Consider the following 18,344-nt stretch of genomic DNA (forward strand, 5'->3'; position numbering starts at 1 on the left):
ACAGGTTAAACTATACTTATCCTGAAAATTTCAAGGTGATAAAACTGTTTTTTTTTGTTGCGGATAATCCATCGCTAAAACTGACCAGTCGAGAGGGAGTGATGAGTCCACTTAAAGGAATTGTTACCAATCACCTAGAACATCGTGGGAGGGCTACATCATCCCCGAAACGTCTATGTTCCTTACTTTATAATGAGAAACATAGGCAATAATCATATTTTACTAGTGCGTTCCAAGAAAGGTTATTGCGCCTAAACTCAGCGTTTCAAATATTACGTCTGTGGGATGGTTAAGTGCGAGAATGGAAGGGAAGGGGTGGAAGCTGAGTAAGATGAGCCGCAGTTGGACCGGCAAGGCAAGGACACTAACCTCATGCGTACCTTCTGCGTGTGTGTGTGTGTGTGTGTGTGTGTGTACGTTTTAATACGCATTTGTGCGGCCCCTCGTCATTTTCCCCCATGCACTCATTCCCACTCTTTTAATTAATTCTCGCTCCTCGTTCACTTCTCGCGGTGGAAGATGAACGCCAACATGTTCCTCTTCATACTTTCTCTTCCACTATCCTTACGCTTCTGCCGCTCTCAATTTCATTCGCATTATTCATCTCTATATCAATCCTTTTCTTTCGGATTTTTTACTTACTCATCCATTTATGTATGATTTCGCTACACTAAGGCATTTTCAAAAGCGCCAGTAATCAAGTTAAGTTGATGTTGAGTTCACTCGATGACGTAGAACAATCCCATATAAAACGTCTCGAACGATATCTCACGGAAGAGGCTTAAGAGTGTTACTCGTATTGCTGACTTCATTACAATGGCTATAAATGCACATTCGATGTTCATGTTTTTATGCAGAAATCTATCTTCGTAGGAGGTAATTGGTAAATTGTCATATGAGATCGTTTTCTTCAGCTATCAAGTGAAATCGAAGTAAAGTTGACTTTATTATTGACAATTTTGAGAACATATTAAATGTTCTTCCCTTTGAAATTCAAATTACGCTGGAAACCAACTATAGTACATAATAAATTATATTACATAGCATTAATTGAAATTTTCCTGCCGTTTTTTGTTTCAAGTTTTGTTCTTTCTTCAACTCTTACCTTGGACCTGATATTAACCTTACTCTGTCTTGAGGTATTTTTTTTATTTTGGTTGCTTCTTTCTTGCTGCTTTTCGACAAATGAAAAGAAGGTGTATATTATCTCATCGGCCAAACAACTTTTTATTGCATATACATTTCATCCTTTTTAACTGAGGAAATGGAGGCTGATTTAAATAGCCTTTTCGAGGGGTTGATTCGTTCCCTTCGCTCTTCTAATCCGCATCTTGATAGAGTTTTAGAGGAATTAAACTCATTTAATTTGTTAGAGGATAGGAATTTAAGTTTTGTACTTTATTTTTGCAATAGGCGACATTATTTGCTATTTCGTTTAGAGGGTTTTATCAAATTTATTTAGCATAATTTTTTATGAACTTAGTTACTGCTTTGTGTACCTAATTCGCGCCACGGTCAAGGTAGATGTGCATAGATTATTTCCACTTTCACCCTTAAGTACCGACTATTTTCTCTCGTTTAAATAAATTTCTAAGGGATTTTGGTAAAAACATTCAGAATTTTAGTAACAAACGAAGTCAAACTGTTAATTTTTGGGTACATACGTTCATAAATGCAAGGGAGTTTTCGTTAGAAATCACGGTTTTCAAACTGCAACTAGGCCCTAACCAAGTTTGTGATTCAGTATTCTGTCTCATAATGCGCTTTCAAATAGCGTGTTGTACGCTCTAAAACTTTCCCAATGTACTTAGACCTTCTTAGACTTCACTTATAGTTCAGTCTAAGAAGTCCTACGAAACTATAATGCTACAACGGTGATGGCGTTCTCAGGCAGCTGGAAGGCCTTTGATATTTTATTTCCCTACTTAATCCTGCCCACACGTATCCCACATAAGACCATATAATATCTAATGAGCATTAATTTTCTTTATTTATTCCATGTCCTTCACTTGCGAAAAAGTGTAATTGAGTTTTAATTTAGTAATTTCGTACGAAATGAGCAAGCAATATTTCACGTGCTTAACAGACTTAAAAACTCGACCCATTAACGGTTAAAATATAAATAAATCTGTCTTGTTATTATGCGTGGTATCTATTACAGTTTTGTGCATCATATTTAAGTTAATACAATTTTTTCGTCTTTTGAGAGTTTAAATGTGAATTTTTAATGATAAGGGCTTTGAATCTGGGCTGGATGAAGGGCACTTGTGAATCAAGATTTGATGGTTATATAAAAAAATGCATCATAACTTTCAATAACAAATTTCAATATGCTCTTGTTTCATAAATTCAATACCTACGATAACCATGTTCTATTTTCTTTTCTGTATTTTCAGATTCAACGTCCGTGAAATTGCTTTCAAGAATCTATTTAAAGATAAGCAGATGGAAGAGCAATAATGTTTATCTGAGGAGTTCGTATGGGTTATGTGGTAAAAGTTTATCAACAGTGGTGAATGATACCATAGCGTTCGTCACCGTACGTGATTCTTTCTTCTAAGAAGTGAGAGGGAGGCCTTAAGTGTATCCGTGAGCTCACCCACCTCCATAAACCTCTCGGGCCCGAACCAGTCGAGCGAGGGCCTCTCCCGGCGGAGTGCCCTTCCGTTCCATGGGCGACCCTTGGCCGACCGCCGGGAGATCCTTCCGCCGTATGAAATGTACGGGGCGGTGGCCCACGGTGGTGGAGGAGGTGGCGGAGGGGTTGGGGGTCGGAGGCGGAGCAGCACCGCCGCGGGGACAAAAGCCGTGGCCGTGGTCCCTCCGAGGGCCAGCGTCACCCAGCCCACCACCCCCACCAACCCTTTGGGGCCCGTCACGTCCCCACAAGGCCCTCCTCCCGCTCCGCCCATCATCAATGTGGTCCCTCGATCCTCCACGCCATCCTCCTCGAGGTCTTCGTCGCGGTCTTCTTCGACCATCGCGGCCGAACCTCCTGCCCACCACCGCCAGCGGATGGGAAGCAGTCGGAGAGACTCGCTATTTCCGTTCGCACAGCGTTCCGGAAGGAGGGAGTCGGTGGCCGTGAGGCTGTTCACGTACGTCAAACACCAATTCAGCCAAGACAAGGGTGAGTGAACGACGAAGGAATACACTATTATAGCATGTTACTGATGATTTCAGTCTAAACTGTGTGAAACCTTTCCACCATGGCAAATGGAAGAATATACTTTGTTAGGTTTTCCAATATATCAACATGACGATGGATCTTTGCCATGGAACCCAAGTCATGCTTTTTCAAATATATCAGTAAACCTAACAAAGTTTATTTTTTGATTTTCCATGCTATTATAACGTCTGACTAATAGCTGTTTTATGCTGATATGTTTTATGTATCGGTGGAATATCGTTTGAATATATACGAGTGTTGTGGTGCCAAGGTGTTGTTTAGATCTGGAGGAGGGTATTGTTAATGCTGTTGGTTCCATTCGTGAACAATGCAACGAGGCAGTTATTTTTAAAAATTTCCGAAATTTACCATCGTGAAGCATCTAATTGGTACCATGTCATATTTAGAGGCAACGTATGGACTCTTTTCCACGGACTCGTGTGGTCCTGTTCCTGACATTCCCTTGAATTTGAATTATTGGTAGATACATGAATAAGTATGAAGGAATGATATTTTTTTATTGACGTCACTTTTTCAAAATATTTAGTGCTCAAATACTCTACCGTTTTTGTATTTTCATATATGAATGTATGTTTATGATTTTTCTGATTTTGCAAGGAGGGAATATTTACATGACTATTTAATGGCTCTAATGGAAGCCATTGGTTGCAGAAGCCCATTTGATTTAATGATTCCAACTTGCTCCTAATGGCTCGTAGCTCCCGTGCCGTCAAACTCAGTCTCTTCATATATTCTCGATCAATTGATCGAATAACAGCGAAGTACGTCTCATACCCGTTTAGGTCGCCAAGTGCTAAGAATATTGACCAGTGATTAATTTTTTATTTCCCTTCCACATTCTTAATGCCACAAATTGAAGGAATCGATGTGCATATGAACAAATTTTAACAAAATGAAGTAAACCTTAATATTAAGTATATTTATATTGCAGGACTGCGTGAATGAGTAAAATAAAGATAATTGGGACTAATCTGAGCTGAAGCAGCAACTGCAGCGTATGAAAGAATGTGTTATTAAGACTAAACGAATTCATGAGTAGAATATATTCCTGCATTGTCATTATTTCTTTATCTCTGTCTAGTGAAGTTGTTTGACTATATAAAAATGTTTACTTTTATATAGTTTATGCATTTATTTTCATTTAAAAGTACCCTATCCGGTAAGATAACTAATAAGACGGTATGTACATAAGTTTTTGTACATGTTTGCCGAAGCATTAAATTCCACATTTCCACAGATATATATATTCCTATATTATTGTATAATATTATCTATTATATATTGTACTATATTATCGTACTGATTCGGTTATGTCAGCCGTGGATGTAGGCAAACAATGTTACTTGATATTGATGCGGGTTGTATCAAGATGTGCGAAGGCGCTTCTTATTGAAACCTCTCGTGAGGATCGCGCAGCCTACTTTTATTTGACAGTAAACCTTATGTATCCCATGGATAACTCCATTAAATAGCGAATCAGTGGCTATAGTTTGATGGATCTGAAAGTCGTTTGAATTTCTCTCTTTGCAAGAATTGAAAATATATTAACTCCATATGCAGAACGGCAATAGTGGGCGCCATTCGAATTCTGGATTCCACTGCGCATCAAGACTGGTTCCTTAAAACTCATTTTTGTAGTTCCTCCGTAGTAGAAATTGCATTTAAGGAGAAGAGGGTAACATGGAAAGGATTTACCTATCTCTTAAACATTTCCGAGGGTTCTAAACCCTTTCACCCCAGCAAATTTTCTAATGAAATATGAGTTCTTAGTGGGATTTGCTTAAGAATAATTGTCACCTGAAAAAAAAATTGTATTTGAACCTAATTCCATTACTGTATGTCATCCTGACATCATCAAAAAATTTTATCCAAATACTGCTCTGCTTGAGCTGCATTTTCAATAATTTCCAATGATGATAAACAATTGATAGAATTTTTTAGTGTCCCCTAATTAATTTTTTTGAAATTTTTACAATAGGACGCGTATATTGCAATAGAATTTAAGCTGATAGAAAATTTTCCAAACTTTTGATATTTACATTCAAACTTCAATGAAGTTTTTACTAATTGCTCCTCGATATCTTAACACTCACTCTGAGGCATGTTAATGAGTTATCAAAGTATGGGTAATCTCCTTAAAAAACTAGCATCTATGAAGTAGTTTGAATAATATGAGCATGGAATAAGATAGTTATAAATCAAGCCATTAAAGTTTTAAGGAATGTTTTCGCTGAGAAAATATTTGAGTCATATTTTTATATATAATAGCATGCAGACCCATACATTCAAGTCGTTAATCAGTAACTACATAATGGCCAAGCCATAGTTACCTTAGTTTCCCATAACTACCAGAGTTACTAATAGTTAATAACTTCGTTTTTCGCGATTATAGCGTCAAAAAAGGTGTCTTCGCCTGTTGACAGGTCAATAGAATGGAATTGAATACTTAGAGATACCACAGCTTTTATTGAAACTCTACTGGAACTTAAAGAAGCAAGAATTCTTTTTTGAAGCTATCACAAGATACTTCGTACTTTTTCAGAATTTCAGAAATTTGGCGTGTATTTTTCATCTGGCTTATCTGAAACTAATTCTATTGCTTTCATTCAGCGAGAGAGTCATCGAATAAAGTTGCTTTGAGTTCTAAAATCACTTTATTTCATTGACATCAATATTTTCAGGTTGGTCATAGCTTATTGCTTAAAATATTCAGCATTGCTTCTTTCGGTATTCATTGACTCTTGCCGCACACCAATATATTGAGACAATTTTAAGAAAGCACTAGGCAGGGATCATGATTAAACCACTGACTATTTCTCTTAAAATAGAAATAATTTCGCGGTATTTAACAATACAATGCTTCTTCTGGTTTTTCTGAAGCCGTGCTCCGGTCTGCTCTCATTTTTATGCGTTAGTCACGCCGTTAACATTTATTCATTGGATTGTTTGTGATTGCTTTTCTGATGTTTTGTAGATGCTGAACATGTTTTTGTCGCTGGGTAAATTTGTGACTACGATTTAATGTGAGCTAAAATAATTTAATATTATAGTTTTTTATTATGTTGCCTCTTTCGGTTTTTATTTTAAACGTTCTTCCGCATTATGCATCTATATTTTCCTTAATAATTCAGATATAGATTTAGGCTAACTAGTTTATATCCTTATCCATCAATCTCACGTGAAGTTTCATTAATTTTAAATATTCTCAGTTTCAGACCCTTGAGAAGGAAACGCTTTCTGCATTTAGGTGCATCTTAGGTAGATGGATATTCAATGATTTTCGTAATAAATGTTTTATATATTCCAGATTATTTTAGTTTTAGTAATATACTGGAATAATTTTCAAGGGTACAAAACGCATCTACCTATTTCCACTGTAGTTCATGTCACCATGTATCAGGAGAAAAAGTGTCTACTGTGTTTTATGTGAGCTCTTCTTCGCACAATTTGGAAGGATGGCTTTCAATTAACTTTTTATGCCTTAACAATTACGTCATAGTTAATCATTTCAGTCGCTTTCTCTCATTTCTTACCTCTCGCCAGAATCCTGTTTTGTTTACTGTTATGCGCTCGTATCTGAGCAGGTATTAGAGGGAGTCCGTCCGGGCATTGTTAATCGCTTTACTTATTGTGCGTGCGCGATTTCAGGATTTTCCGGATCCCACGCTTGAGAGCTCACTGGCAAAAAAACATTAATTTCCCCGGGAAGGTCTCTCCCCTCTCCCTGCTTCCAGTCTGCGAGAGGGTTTTGAACTGTTTTGCAGGATCTACAGCAGGAAAGGTTTTCACCGGGCAATTTTGGCAAACAGCAAAAGGGGTGGGAAGGCAGATTTACGTTTCATTTCCAGTTTCCCGCCATCAAGTGACGTAAGGGTTTTATCCTCTTCATAACCAAGGGATACGGGTGCGATGCGAGCAGCCAGCTGAAATTGACTTCGGTGTTTTTTTTTTAACGATTTCGATCCCAGCTGTTAAGCTCACACTCAGGCGAGAGACGAAGAAATATATCCTCTTTGAATGGTATGTGGGAAATATATTTGGCAACAATGCCGCTAGATTGAATATCTTCTTGGTAATGCTGAGTAAATTATAAATATACATTATGAACTGGCGTAAGTCGATTCTCATTTTATAAATATAACTTAATGAAGCGAAACAAATCTCGTGTATAATTTCAATCAATCTGAAAATACTTCTTTTCGAATGAAAGCCACGTTGATGTAAAATATAAATTTGTACCCAGATTTTTATGAGGCATCTTACAAGTAATTTTTTCATAAAATGGAGACTTTTTCTCTATTCTACAATGGTATTGAATATCTGATTGAATATTAAATCAATGCGACAAATTTTTATGCATCTTCCGGTATCCAAGTTCATTGAGTTTAAGTGGCAAACTGAATTAAATAGATAGTACTTGATTAGTATTCTCAGTTTCGCAGATTTGTTAGAGTTATTTATTAATAAAGTAAAATCATTAATTAAATTATTGGAATCGTTTCTGAATTTAATGGCGCCATAACTTTTTGCGAAGGAAAGGATAAGCCTTCTTTTTGATAGCTTGATTCTTAAAGCCAAATAATATTGTATATTGTATTTTGAAGAAAGGCCATTTATAATTAGATGATTTTTAAATTTATTGGATTTACGGATATCAATTGATTATTTTAAAAGCGTATACATTTTTCAAATTGAATATAAATTTGAAATGTAAAATTTTATTTATCAAATTTAGAACGGAATAATGATTTTGGCAAACATCGCATGATATGAATAATAAATTCATTGTTGTGAACATGAATCCGTTGTTACAATAGATTCGTAAGACTTTCTGAACAGATAAGTAGAAAGTGCATCTAATTTATATTTTTTGAATTTACAGATGAGCGTTTCATTCTTAACTTTTTATAATTTTTTGCCTGCTATCCAGTTTTCATCTAACATCATCGTGTCTTATAATGATTGCCCCATTGAGTGATCTTTATCTCTACTCGTGACCTTTACCTCTTCTCTGCAAGTATTCCATGGTTTTTCTTTTTATTTTTACTTCAAAGTGTAAATATTTGGTAAAAGAGCTCTACTCAGGATGAAATTTGTGTGGCACATTAATAATTTTGCACTCTCTAGTGATAACGTTCATTGCACTCTCTAGTAATGTTTTAAATTTAAGTTTAAAGATTTATTTATCTTGAAAATAGCAATCCCAATATTTTTTTGGTGGCGGGATGATAGTTATCATTTGATCGTGAACCGTAATCTATTGCTTTTATCGTAATGGTTATTGTTTGAAAGGTAATAAATCTAAATTATATCGTTAAGCCTTGCAAAATGATAAAATCTCGTGTTCAATGATGGACTCACCGATTGATGGACATTAATTAGCTTGGTTTAAATATTCAAAAATAATAGAAAAGAGTAATTATTCTTCCTATATTTGACCATTCGTCACCCTGAATTTTGGGTATGTGTATTGCGCCTAGCCAATTATCAAAAGCCATGGATAATATTTTAGAATAGTTACTGTCCGAAAGCTCAATCCTTGCCTTATGGTAGCATAACAGATTTTTTTCTACGTGAGGGTAAACTTTTCGGAAGCAATTAATCAGGTTTATTAGTTATATTTTAATATGTGCTTCATAACGATAGAAACGGTTTGTAAATAATATAATAATAAATACTTCCCTTGACTAACTGACTTATATCGTACAGATTGATGTAATTATCCTTATGTATATACGATCTCAGAAAAATTACCTAATGATCAAATTTTAACATCCGGAGCATTTTATTAGAGGAATTTTGCTGGCTTTAGTTGATTCTTATCTTTGATTTTATCGTAATATTTGTAGTTGGAATAAACTGTGTACAATTGCTACCTCTAAAACAGTATTTCGTTGCTATTATCCGTGTAGAGGTTCCATATGGGTTTCCATATGATGCATGATGGCAGACACACCAAAAAGTAAAGGAATTGGCAGTGAATTAAGAGAAATTATTTTATCTCGTTTCCTTTTTGAGAAAACTAAATTAAACCTGGGCTTGCTATTTTAGGGGCGTAGATAGGAAGTAAAGCTAAGTGGGTTTTAGACTCACCTTATACTGGAGGGTTTAGGGAGTATGGAGTACCCGCCAGGGTAAGCGGGAGGTGCGGGAGACCTCCCCCAGAAAGACAAATGGTTCAAAATGGTAAATTTTACGGCTTCTAACGAGATCTGCACATAACTCAATTGCTTCCTTAAAAATAAGCGCCAAAGTTTGAGCAGTCTCTTTTCCAGCCTCATTTAACTTCTTTTTCACCGTCATTGCAGACTTAATCGCTGCCAAAAGATCATGATTTTCTTTCTGCAAATACATACATAAAGGAATTTAAATAATTCTGTAAATTTCAGTGATAACACAAACTCAATAACGAAGAGGCTGACCAAAAAGTCACATTTCTCAATAACGAACTGAAGAAGCTGAGCTTTGCTAGCTGTTTTTGATTCGGTTTTCATTTCATCCAGCGCTCTCAGCATAGGGTGGATTAATTCCACAAAAGAATCCACCCTTCCCCACCCTCTCGACCCACAAGCTGTCCAAATCGGTTCTGTGAATAGTTATATTTAAAGTCACCCGACCCCCTAATATTAGTTAAAAAATTGCGACATTAAAATATAAGAAAAATCTCTAAGCTCTGAAGGAGGGGGTTTGTCCCCTAAACTGTCCTCGCTGCGCTATTGAGCCATTGATTACGTATTAGAATGAAAAAAAGCAAGCCGTAACTATGTTATATTTCTGCGTAGTTACTATAAGGTTACTAGCTGACCCGGCGAACTTCGTAACGCCTAACAATCAATGAACTTACAGTTTAGTTACACCTTTTATAAATCAAGAGCGGCTATACCGTTTTTAATCATGTTTAATTTATTATAATAACATAAGGATACAGATTCAATAAAACTTCGTATATGAGTATCAAAATTCCCTGTCAGAAAGACATTTTCTTTATTGAATCTACATAGGGTGGATCGGAGCACGTTTACGCGGATTTTTTTCGATGAATTTTCTTACGTTTTATCTTAAGAAATTTTGGGCATTGTGGTTTTATAAAACAGGTAATGAAATAAAAATTATACGGAATCAGTTGTTGGCTATTTGCATTATTAACCGTAAAAAAAAGTTTTTAGGTCCAAGTCCGTTGCGTAAACTTGACCCATTCACGACAGGAACACGGAAATTACCGTTGTCAACAATTGCTTGGAGGTTTGTTTACTAACACGGTGGTGAAGAGTCAACTCGAGCTGGGCTTAAAATTAGCTCGAATTAAATTTTTAAAATGCAATTTCAATATTTTGAATATATTTAGTAATTAAAATGTTAAATTGTTACGAATTTCAGTTATTAAATTGGTAAAAATAAAACAAATAATCCAATTTATAATTTTGACCGAATAATCAATTGTTGTTGCGTTACTAACTCCTAAAAACATATTGTAAGAAAGAGATGAATTAATTTTGTGAAATTATCCTTTTTTAATGTCCTATATGTTATCCGGAGCTGAGACGAATCCAAAGAACCTAATATCATTAAAATCAGTGCAGCCGTTCTCGAGTTATAAGTGTTCTAACTAAAACGATTTTCGACTTTCTTTTATATATATTTTGATTTTTTAACGAAATTTATCACTACCCATTACCTCTGAGTTCAAAGCCAAACCGTTTCAACTGCGCTGAAAGTTCGAATGAAGCATAGTGTCTTCGCAGTGCTTTGCTGCACACACGTACAATTCGGACGTCGGAGTCGACAGCTGTCGATTTTTAAGTATATTTACGTTTACCGATATTATGTTCACTCACCTACTCCCGGAATATGATATTATATTTTGAGTTCCATTACGTCTACGCTTCCACTATGTCGCATTGATGCTTTTTAGATATCTAGTAATATCTATATGGCTTAAGTAGATAAACTAATTTCATATAGCATTTGAAATTTCTGTTCATACATAGGGTACATTTCAGCAAATCAGATCTACTCGCATTGTTGCATTAATCGTAGTTTAGCGTACATGATAGTGAACTTCTACAGTGATAATTTACATGTTTATTATTCATAGTGGTAGGATTCTTTCTAAACTCAATTATTCGTGGCTGTTGCATGAACTGACATTGATAGTTATAAAATGGTATATACTGGACAAAAAACTAATCTTAAATTAAACTCAAAGGCCTGGGGAAGGCATCTACCGCGGAGATTTTATTCACCTAGATAAGCTTATGCCAAATAAATAGTTTATGAACGGGTTTATTTCCTCTAGAATTATTTTCATTGCAGATTTTTATTGATGCCCTATCAAACCATAGATTACATAACGGTGTAAATTCTTTTGGCATGGGTCTCATTTTCTTGTCACAGGTGAGGTCATATTATTTGTAATAATTTTCATATCTTAGCTCTTATTTTCAACTTTGCCATAGATTATGTTCTTCACTTTCACTCATTACTTATGTATAGTATTTTTTCTCATTATTTAAGGAAGTCAAATTCATACTTTTGACTATTTTAAGTGCATATAGTGGGGAATTAAAGGTGCAAAGTCGCATGGAAACATTTCGACTTTCGCGGACTCAGTTCACCGCTTCGTAACTTCCAGTTAGTTGCTCCAAGACCTAGCAGGTGGCAGCAGGTGCCTCGAATTCTTGCGGTACCACTTCGATCAATGACTCCGAGGTGGCTCTCTTGCCATAATTTTTCTAGAATCGCGATGAGTTGGCATGAAGTTTAATGTTTCTTATGCTTGCAAGAATAAATTTTTGCCACATATTACAGGTTTTTTTGCATGACGTCATTTTTAATTGCACAATCCTATTTTTGTTTGTTTTTTTTATTATTTTTTTACGAATTATGTTACGTAATAGTTGTGTTAAGTATCAATATTTTCATTGCGAATAATATTATTGCAATACCGTTGATAAATATGGCACCGGCAAATAACTATTTAAAAAATTTACTTATAAGCTGCCACCTCCATTACCATCGCATCGCAGAAGCCTTCGCACCAATTTAATTATGATATTAAATGGAGGGACATTTAATGGATTTTTTACACATCGTATATTTATTGAAATCTTAGCTGTAAATTAAGCCATAAATAATGGTTAAAGCAATTTGGATGGTAAAATAAAAGGAATTATACGATTCAAGGGACGCTTTTTTTGCAAAAATGCGAAAAAATTGCAATACGCAGAGAAACGCACCAATATTTTTCCGAATTAAGGTCTCGCAGTATTTCATTTTGAGCACATATATACCAGTACAGAAATTCTCATCGAAACTAAAGCCCTAAGGAACAAATGTTTCTTTAATTGAGGTGGAATGACCCAACGGGCTCCTTTTTGCTTAGAAAACGAACGTTTCGGACTAGTTATGTGTCAGCAATACATTTTTTAGTTCAAATAAGGGGAATTGATGTAATTATCTTCTATAGTTGCTAAAAACAGCGGTTGAAATATACGGTTATCGTTTTCTCTTATAAAAACCGTACTCAATAGGGGTTTTGGAAAAGGTGAATTAATGGTTCGCGTTTAGCTGCCCTGGGTCTTAATATTTTGTTACGGTTTATAAAATGATAGGTAATTATTATTATTTATTTTCTCTTGTATTCTTGACCTTGTTTAATAAATTTCTTGGAGTTTTAGGTCATTGATCTAAAACTCCAAGAAATATTATTAAATGTAATAAAATGATAGGTACAGCCTCGTTTTCATCCCATTTATTGACACAAACATTGCATTCAACGGTTGGATGTTCATATTTGCAGCTTACAACTTCTCCGACGTAATTGCATTTGTTGTTGATGAGAAGGTACCCTAGGGAAATACGCCAACAATAATAATTCACCATAACAATAATTACTTGGGTTAGCCCGAATTCGAACCTAAATCTCCAAAATGCCGGACGGGGATGCTAATATTTACATCATCACGCCATTTTTTTCCTAGGCGAATCTCAGTCTGGATTTACCGAACGAGGTCCTATGCGGTGCTTTTTATTCTAAGCATTTCATGTAGGTAAGTATGCAGCAGTCCAGCAAGCAGTTCATGTAAGTGCAGAGAAGTTGAAATTACCAATTAAATCATAATTATGGTTAGATTCGTGAGGACAAATGTCTATACGTGAATTATTCGCAGTTCAGCCCTCTATTCTAAAATATAAGCTAATTGAAGAAAGATTCCGTGCTTTCCGGCGAATAGCCTTTGTGAAGAGTTCTCGGGATCGCCACCCGGGTCAGGAACTCCATAACTGCCGACGTTTCGATGTCCGACTCGGCCATCGTCCTCAGGGCTGTGAGCTAATTGAATGGAAGTTTTTTCATATTTTTCTCCTTTTTAGATCAGAAAATTTTTATAATATTCCGATGAAGCAGAAATAATTCGAATGCCATTAGGTTCTTTATAAGATCCTTCTAAATACTTTTGACTTCGAATTATGCGCTCTTTACTGATTTTTTCGTATTTTGTTGGACATTCTTCTTTTATTCATTCATTATTTGGTGGTATCTTCAGTGTGTCTCAGATAAATCAACACAAGCTCCTCAATCGCCTAAGGGAAATCAAGATAACTCAGCATTTGTACATTTATTCACGTAATTAATCATTCTTTCAAATGATAAGTTTATGGAATTCTAATGTCTCTTATTTGAATAAAATATAATATTTATATTCTTTATTCTCTCACCAGCATAATATTTCTCTTAGCGTTAATAAATTATTCAGTCCCCTTAATTGCATGGTAGGAGTTGGTAGGTGTTGCATTGGTAGGTGTTATGTCCTTCTGATTCAATGACTCTGAAAGTGTGCGTAGCAAGGTTTCCGGGTTGACCTCCGCGTCGATTCATCTTCAAGACGACAGTTTCGCCGGCGTTGCAGCTAGCTCTTGAAGATGAATCGACGCGGAGGTCAACCCGGAAACCTTGCTACGCATGCTGCACCACCCCGCGAAAGTCTCCATCAACGACTCCGAAAGTGGTTGCTTGAGTTTATCACATATCTGCTGTGAATGACATCCCCTTTCACACGTGTTTTGAGGTGGCTCGTGGGTTTTTATTCTAAGCATTCTAGGTAAGTATGCAGCAGTCCAGCAAGCAGTTCATGTAAGTGCAGAGAAGTTGAAATTACCAATAAAATCATAATTATGGTTAGATTATTTATTCCTATCAACAATTACGGAAGAATTGTTGTAATCATTTTGACTTTTAACCCCACATTGTTTAGGAACAGTCTCCAAATGCTTTTTAAACTGCTTTGAGTGGTGATGTGAATCCGAGCGCACAGCTACCTACCTTGTTTGTCTTTCGTCTCCACGTCCTCCGCACCTTTCCGCTGCGTATTGTGTTCTACTGTTCATTTTGACGGTATGCGGTGATCTAAAACGAAACCATTATTTATACAAAGGTTATCTCTATGAAGTAACTCCCTTATCGCTCAAACCTGCATTCTTTGTAATTTTCATTTCTGGAATGATTTCAAAGCTGGCTACCTTGGTTACTCAAATTTATTTCATTTAATGTACCACGTATGCTAGTTTTATAGTCGGTATATGCTATTCGGTATAACTGCCTTTATATCTTTTTTGTGAGTCATTTAAAATTCCAATGGCCATATTTATACAATCATCTCGGGATCTCCCTAGGGTATGCTTTTCCAAGTTAGCAGGTGGACATGAGACGACGTTTATTTCTGATTTTCGCGCAAAAGGTGTATGTGCGTGAAGGTGTAACCTTTATTCAAGTAATTAATCTCTGAGTTAAATAAAAAAGACATCTGGACCAGATCAGCAGGGTAGGTCTTTACGCTTAAATTTTACATTTTGAATTACTCCGCTTAACTCACTAATTATAAAAAATATAGGCTTGGAGTAATGGTCAGGGTAATGAAATACAAAAATGTTTGCCGACGTTTCCATATTTTCTTATATCTTCAACAGGGCTATGAATAATGGTTAAAATAAATTATTACATGAAGGAATACATGAATATGAAATATTACATATCTATACTCCAAGACTATCACATATTATTATTATTATTATAGTATTCTACCGATTAAGGTAGGTTTCCATGGAGTATTTGAGAAGCGATCTGGGAGCCTCCCTTTCCTTCCAGCACTGCCTTCTTTAATTCACTGTAAGGCCTACTCTCTTTCAATCTATCTAAAAAACCTATTCTTTTCCTTCCCCTCCCTCGTTTCCCCAACATTCTACCCTCCAACACCATTTTCAGCATCCCCTCACCACTAAGCACTAACTCCATCCATACCTTCTGTCTCCTGCGTATCTCATCTAAAAGCTGCCTCTCCTCGCCAACCATATCCAGCACTTCGTCGTTCCTTTTCCTCTCCGTCCATTTCACCCTCTCCATTCTTCTCCATACCCACATCTCGAATGCCTCCAATCTTCTCTCGTCTTCTTTACTCAGTGTCCACGTTTCCGCACCGTAGAGAGCTACACTCCAAATCAAACTCTTCACTAACCTTTTCTTTAAACTCTTACACAACGATCCTCTCAGAAGCTCCTTCCTGTTCATGAACGCCTCCTTCGCTAATGCTATTCTCTTCCTGATGTCCTTACTACTGTATCCGTTTTCCTCTAACGTACTGCCTAAATAGTTGAATTGCTCAACCTGCTCTAGTTTTTCACCATCCACCTTTATCTTGAGTCTCACATTCCTCGCTCGTGATGCTTTACTAAACCGCATAACCTTAGTTTTCTTGTGATTAATCCTCATCCCATACTCCTCGCAACGTTCGTATAACGCATCCACTAGAGCCTGAAGCCCCCTCGCTGACTGGCTGATCAACGCTTGGTCATCCGCGAATCTCACTGATTTGAACATCATTCCTCCCACTTTTATCCCAGCTTCTAACTCATCCCACGCTTCCCTTACCATCTCTTCAGCGTACACGTTAAAGAGCAGCGGCGATAGAGGACAGCCTTGCCTCACACCACGGCCAATGCTTGCCCACCCAGATTCTCCGTCCGCTACCCTCACTTGCGCAGTCTGGGCCATAAACAGATTACGAATTAGTCGTCTATCCCTCCAATCTACACCTATTCTCTTGAGAATATCCATTAGCTTCACCCAGTTCACCCTATCAAACGCTTTCTCAAAATCCACGAAACACACATATACGTCCTGGTCATATTCAAGCCTCCTCTCCACGAGGGACCTCATTATTGCTATTGCATCACGAGTTGACTTCCCTTTTCTGAAACCAAACTGATCTTCGCCCAAATATTCGTTTGCCCTCGCCTCCATTCGTCTGTTCAATATCCTCAGTACCACTTTCGCCGCATGCGATATTAGGCTGATAATCCTATAATCTCCGCATTCCATAGCTTTCTTCTTCTTCGGAAGCGGAATTAAAACCGTCTTCACGAAATCTTCCGGCCAACATCCCTCTTCGTAGATCCGGCGTATTAGTTCGAAAAACCTACTCTTACCTTCCTTCCCTTGATTCTTCAGAAGCTCACACGGGATATTGTCCACGCCTACTGCTTTCCTAGCCTTCATATCACGAAGTGCTCTCTCTATTTCCGAATCTAATATCCCCGGCCCAAGATTGTCCTCCTCCACTGCACTTTCCTCCTCTAGAGTCAATCTCTCTGGTCTGTTCATTCCGTCATACAGGTCCTCCACGTATTCCTTCCACCTACCCTGTACCTCTGCTCGCTCGGTTAGCATCCTCCCATCCTTAGCCTTAATTTTAGACATGGTTTGTCCTCTTTTGCCGCCCGATAGCGACTTAACTTTGGCGTACAACGCGCCTACTTCTCCATCCTTCTGGAACTTTTCCATTTCCTCGCACTGCCCTTTCCACCAAGCCTCCCTTGCCCTCTTAGTTTCACGTCGTAATCGATTATTCAATTCCCTATACATTCTTTTGCCCTGTTCTGTGTCCACGTTCTTCCACTTCCTTCTCTCCTCCATTTCTTTTACCATTGCCTCCGTTATCCACGGCTTCTTTATCCTTCTACTGTCCACGTAGCCAATTGACTTCTCCGCCGCTTTGACTATTCCCGTTTTAATATCTCCCCTTTTAATATTCCCATCTTTCCTCAACAGTCTTGGTGCTGTCAATGTCCCGCATACTAATGTCCACTAGTTCCTGATATTCTCTCCTCATGCTCCCTTTCAGGGCTTCTACGTTCCATTTCTTCGTCTTCCTAACTCTTATAAGTCTTTTGAATCTTACGTTGCATTTCATGAGCACTAGATTGTGGTCCGAATCCGCATCCGCTGCAGGGAAGCTGCGCGAGTTTTTCACACTATTCCTAAACCCCTGTCTTACCATAATGTAGTCTATTTGATATCTCTCCGCATCCCCTGGACTTTTCCACGTGTACCTTCGCCCTTTATGATGATTGAACCACGTGTTTGTGATGAATAATTTGTTTCTCCTACAAAATTCTGCTGCTTTCTCTCCCCTGTCGTTCCGTTTTCCTAGACCAAAATCTCCTATTTCGTTTCCATCCCTGCCTTCCCCGACTGAGGCGTTCCAGTCCCCCATTACTACCAGATTTTTCGTACCCGGTGTGTCTCTAATTATTTCCTCGAGCTGTTCATACACCTCATCTACTTCTTCCTCCCTATGATTGCTAGTGGGCATGTAAACTTGGACCACCACAAGGTTGGTGGGCCGCGCCTCAATTTCTACCACCAGAATCATATCGCTTACCTGGTCTATACCTACCACACGCTTACCCATCTTCCCGTTTAGTACTAAAGCTACCCCCCGCTGGCTTTCTTCCCCTCCACTATATATAACCCTATACCCATCACTCCAATAGTCCCCCCCATCCCTCCACCTCACCTCGCATAATCCTAAGATGTCTATCCTCCCTTTATTCATTTCCCTTTTGATATTTTCTAATTTCCCCGCCCTCATCATAGTCCTCATATTCCACGTCCCTACATTTACAGCCGACTTCTTCTTCTCCATCTTCTTGGTCTTCTTTTCTTCTTTCATCATTGCTGCTGCTGCTGCTGATGGTGATGATGATAAGTCTCTGCAAGGATTTCGCATGTTGGCGACCCCGAGGACCTTGCCGACCTCGTTGCCGTGCCCGACACCCGCTCTTTGCGGACGGGTCCCGGGCGATGAGATTCCGAGGCTCT

The 18,344-nt window shown here is 37.6% G+C and overlaps 1 protein-coding gene across 1 annotated transcript in view; it reads left to right on the top strand.

The window, feature by feature from the left end:
• Positions 1–2,849: 2,849 nt before the first annotated feature.
• The window catches only part of LOC124155628 (Kv channel-interacting protein 4-like), a 397,142-nt gene continuing 381,647 nt past the window's right edge, over positions 2,850–18,344 (top strand). The window contains exon 1 of the mRNA XM_046529620.1: positions 2,850–3,130. Within this exon, the coding sequence (XP_046385576.1) occupies positions 3,016–3,130 (115 nt within the window). The 5' untranslated portion in view covers positions 2,850–3,015. The remainder of the gene's footprint in view (positions 3,131–18,344) is intronic.

Source organism: Ischnura elegans, chromosome 3, assembly GCF_921293095.1.
Source record: "Ischnura elegans chromosome 3, ioIscEleg1.1, whole genome shotgun sequence".
In the NCBI taxonomy this organism is placed as follows: Eukaryota; Metazoa; Arthropoda; class Insecta; order Odonata; family Coenagrionidae; genus Ischnura; species Ischnura elegans.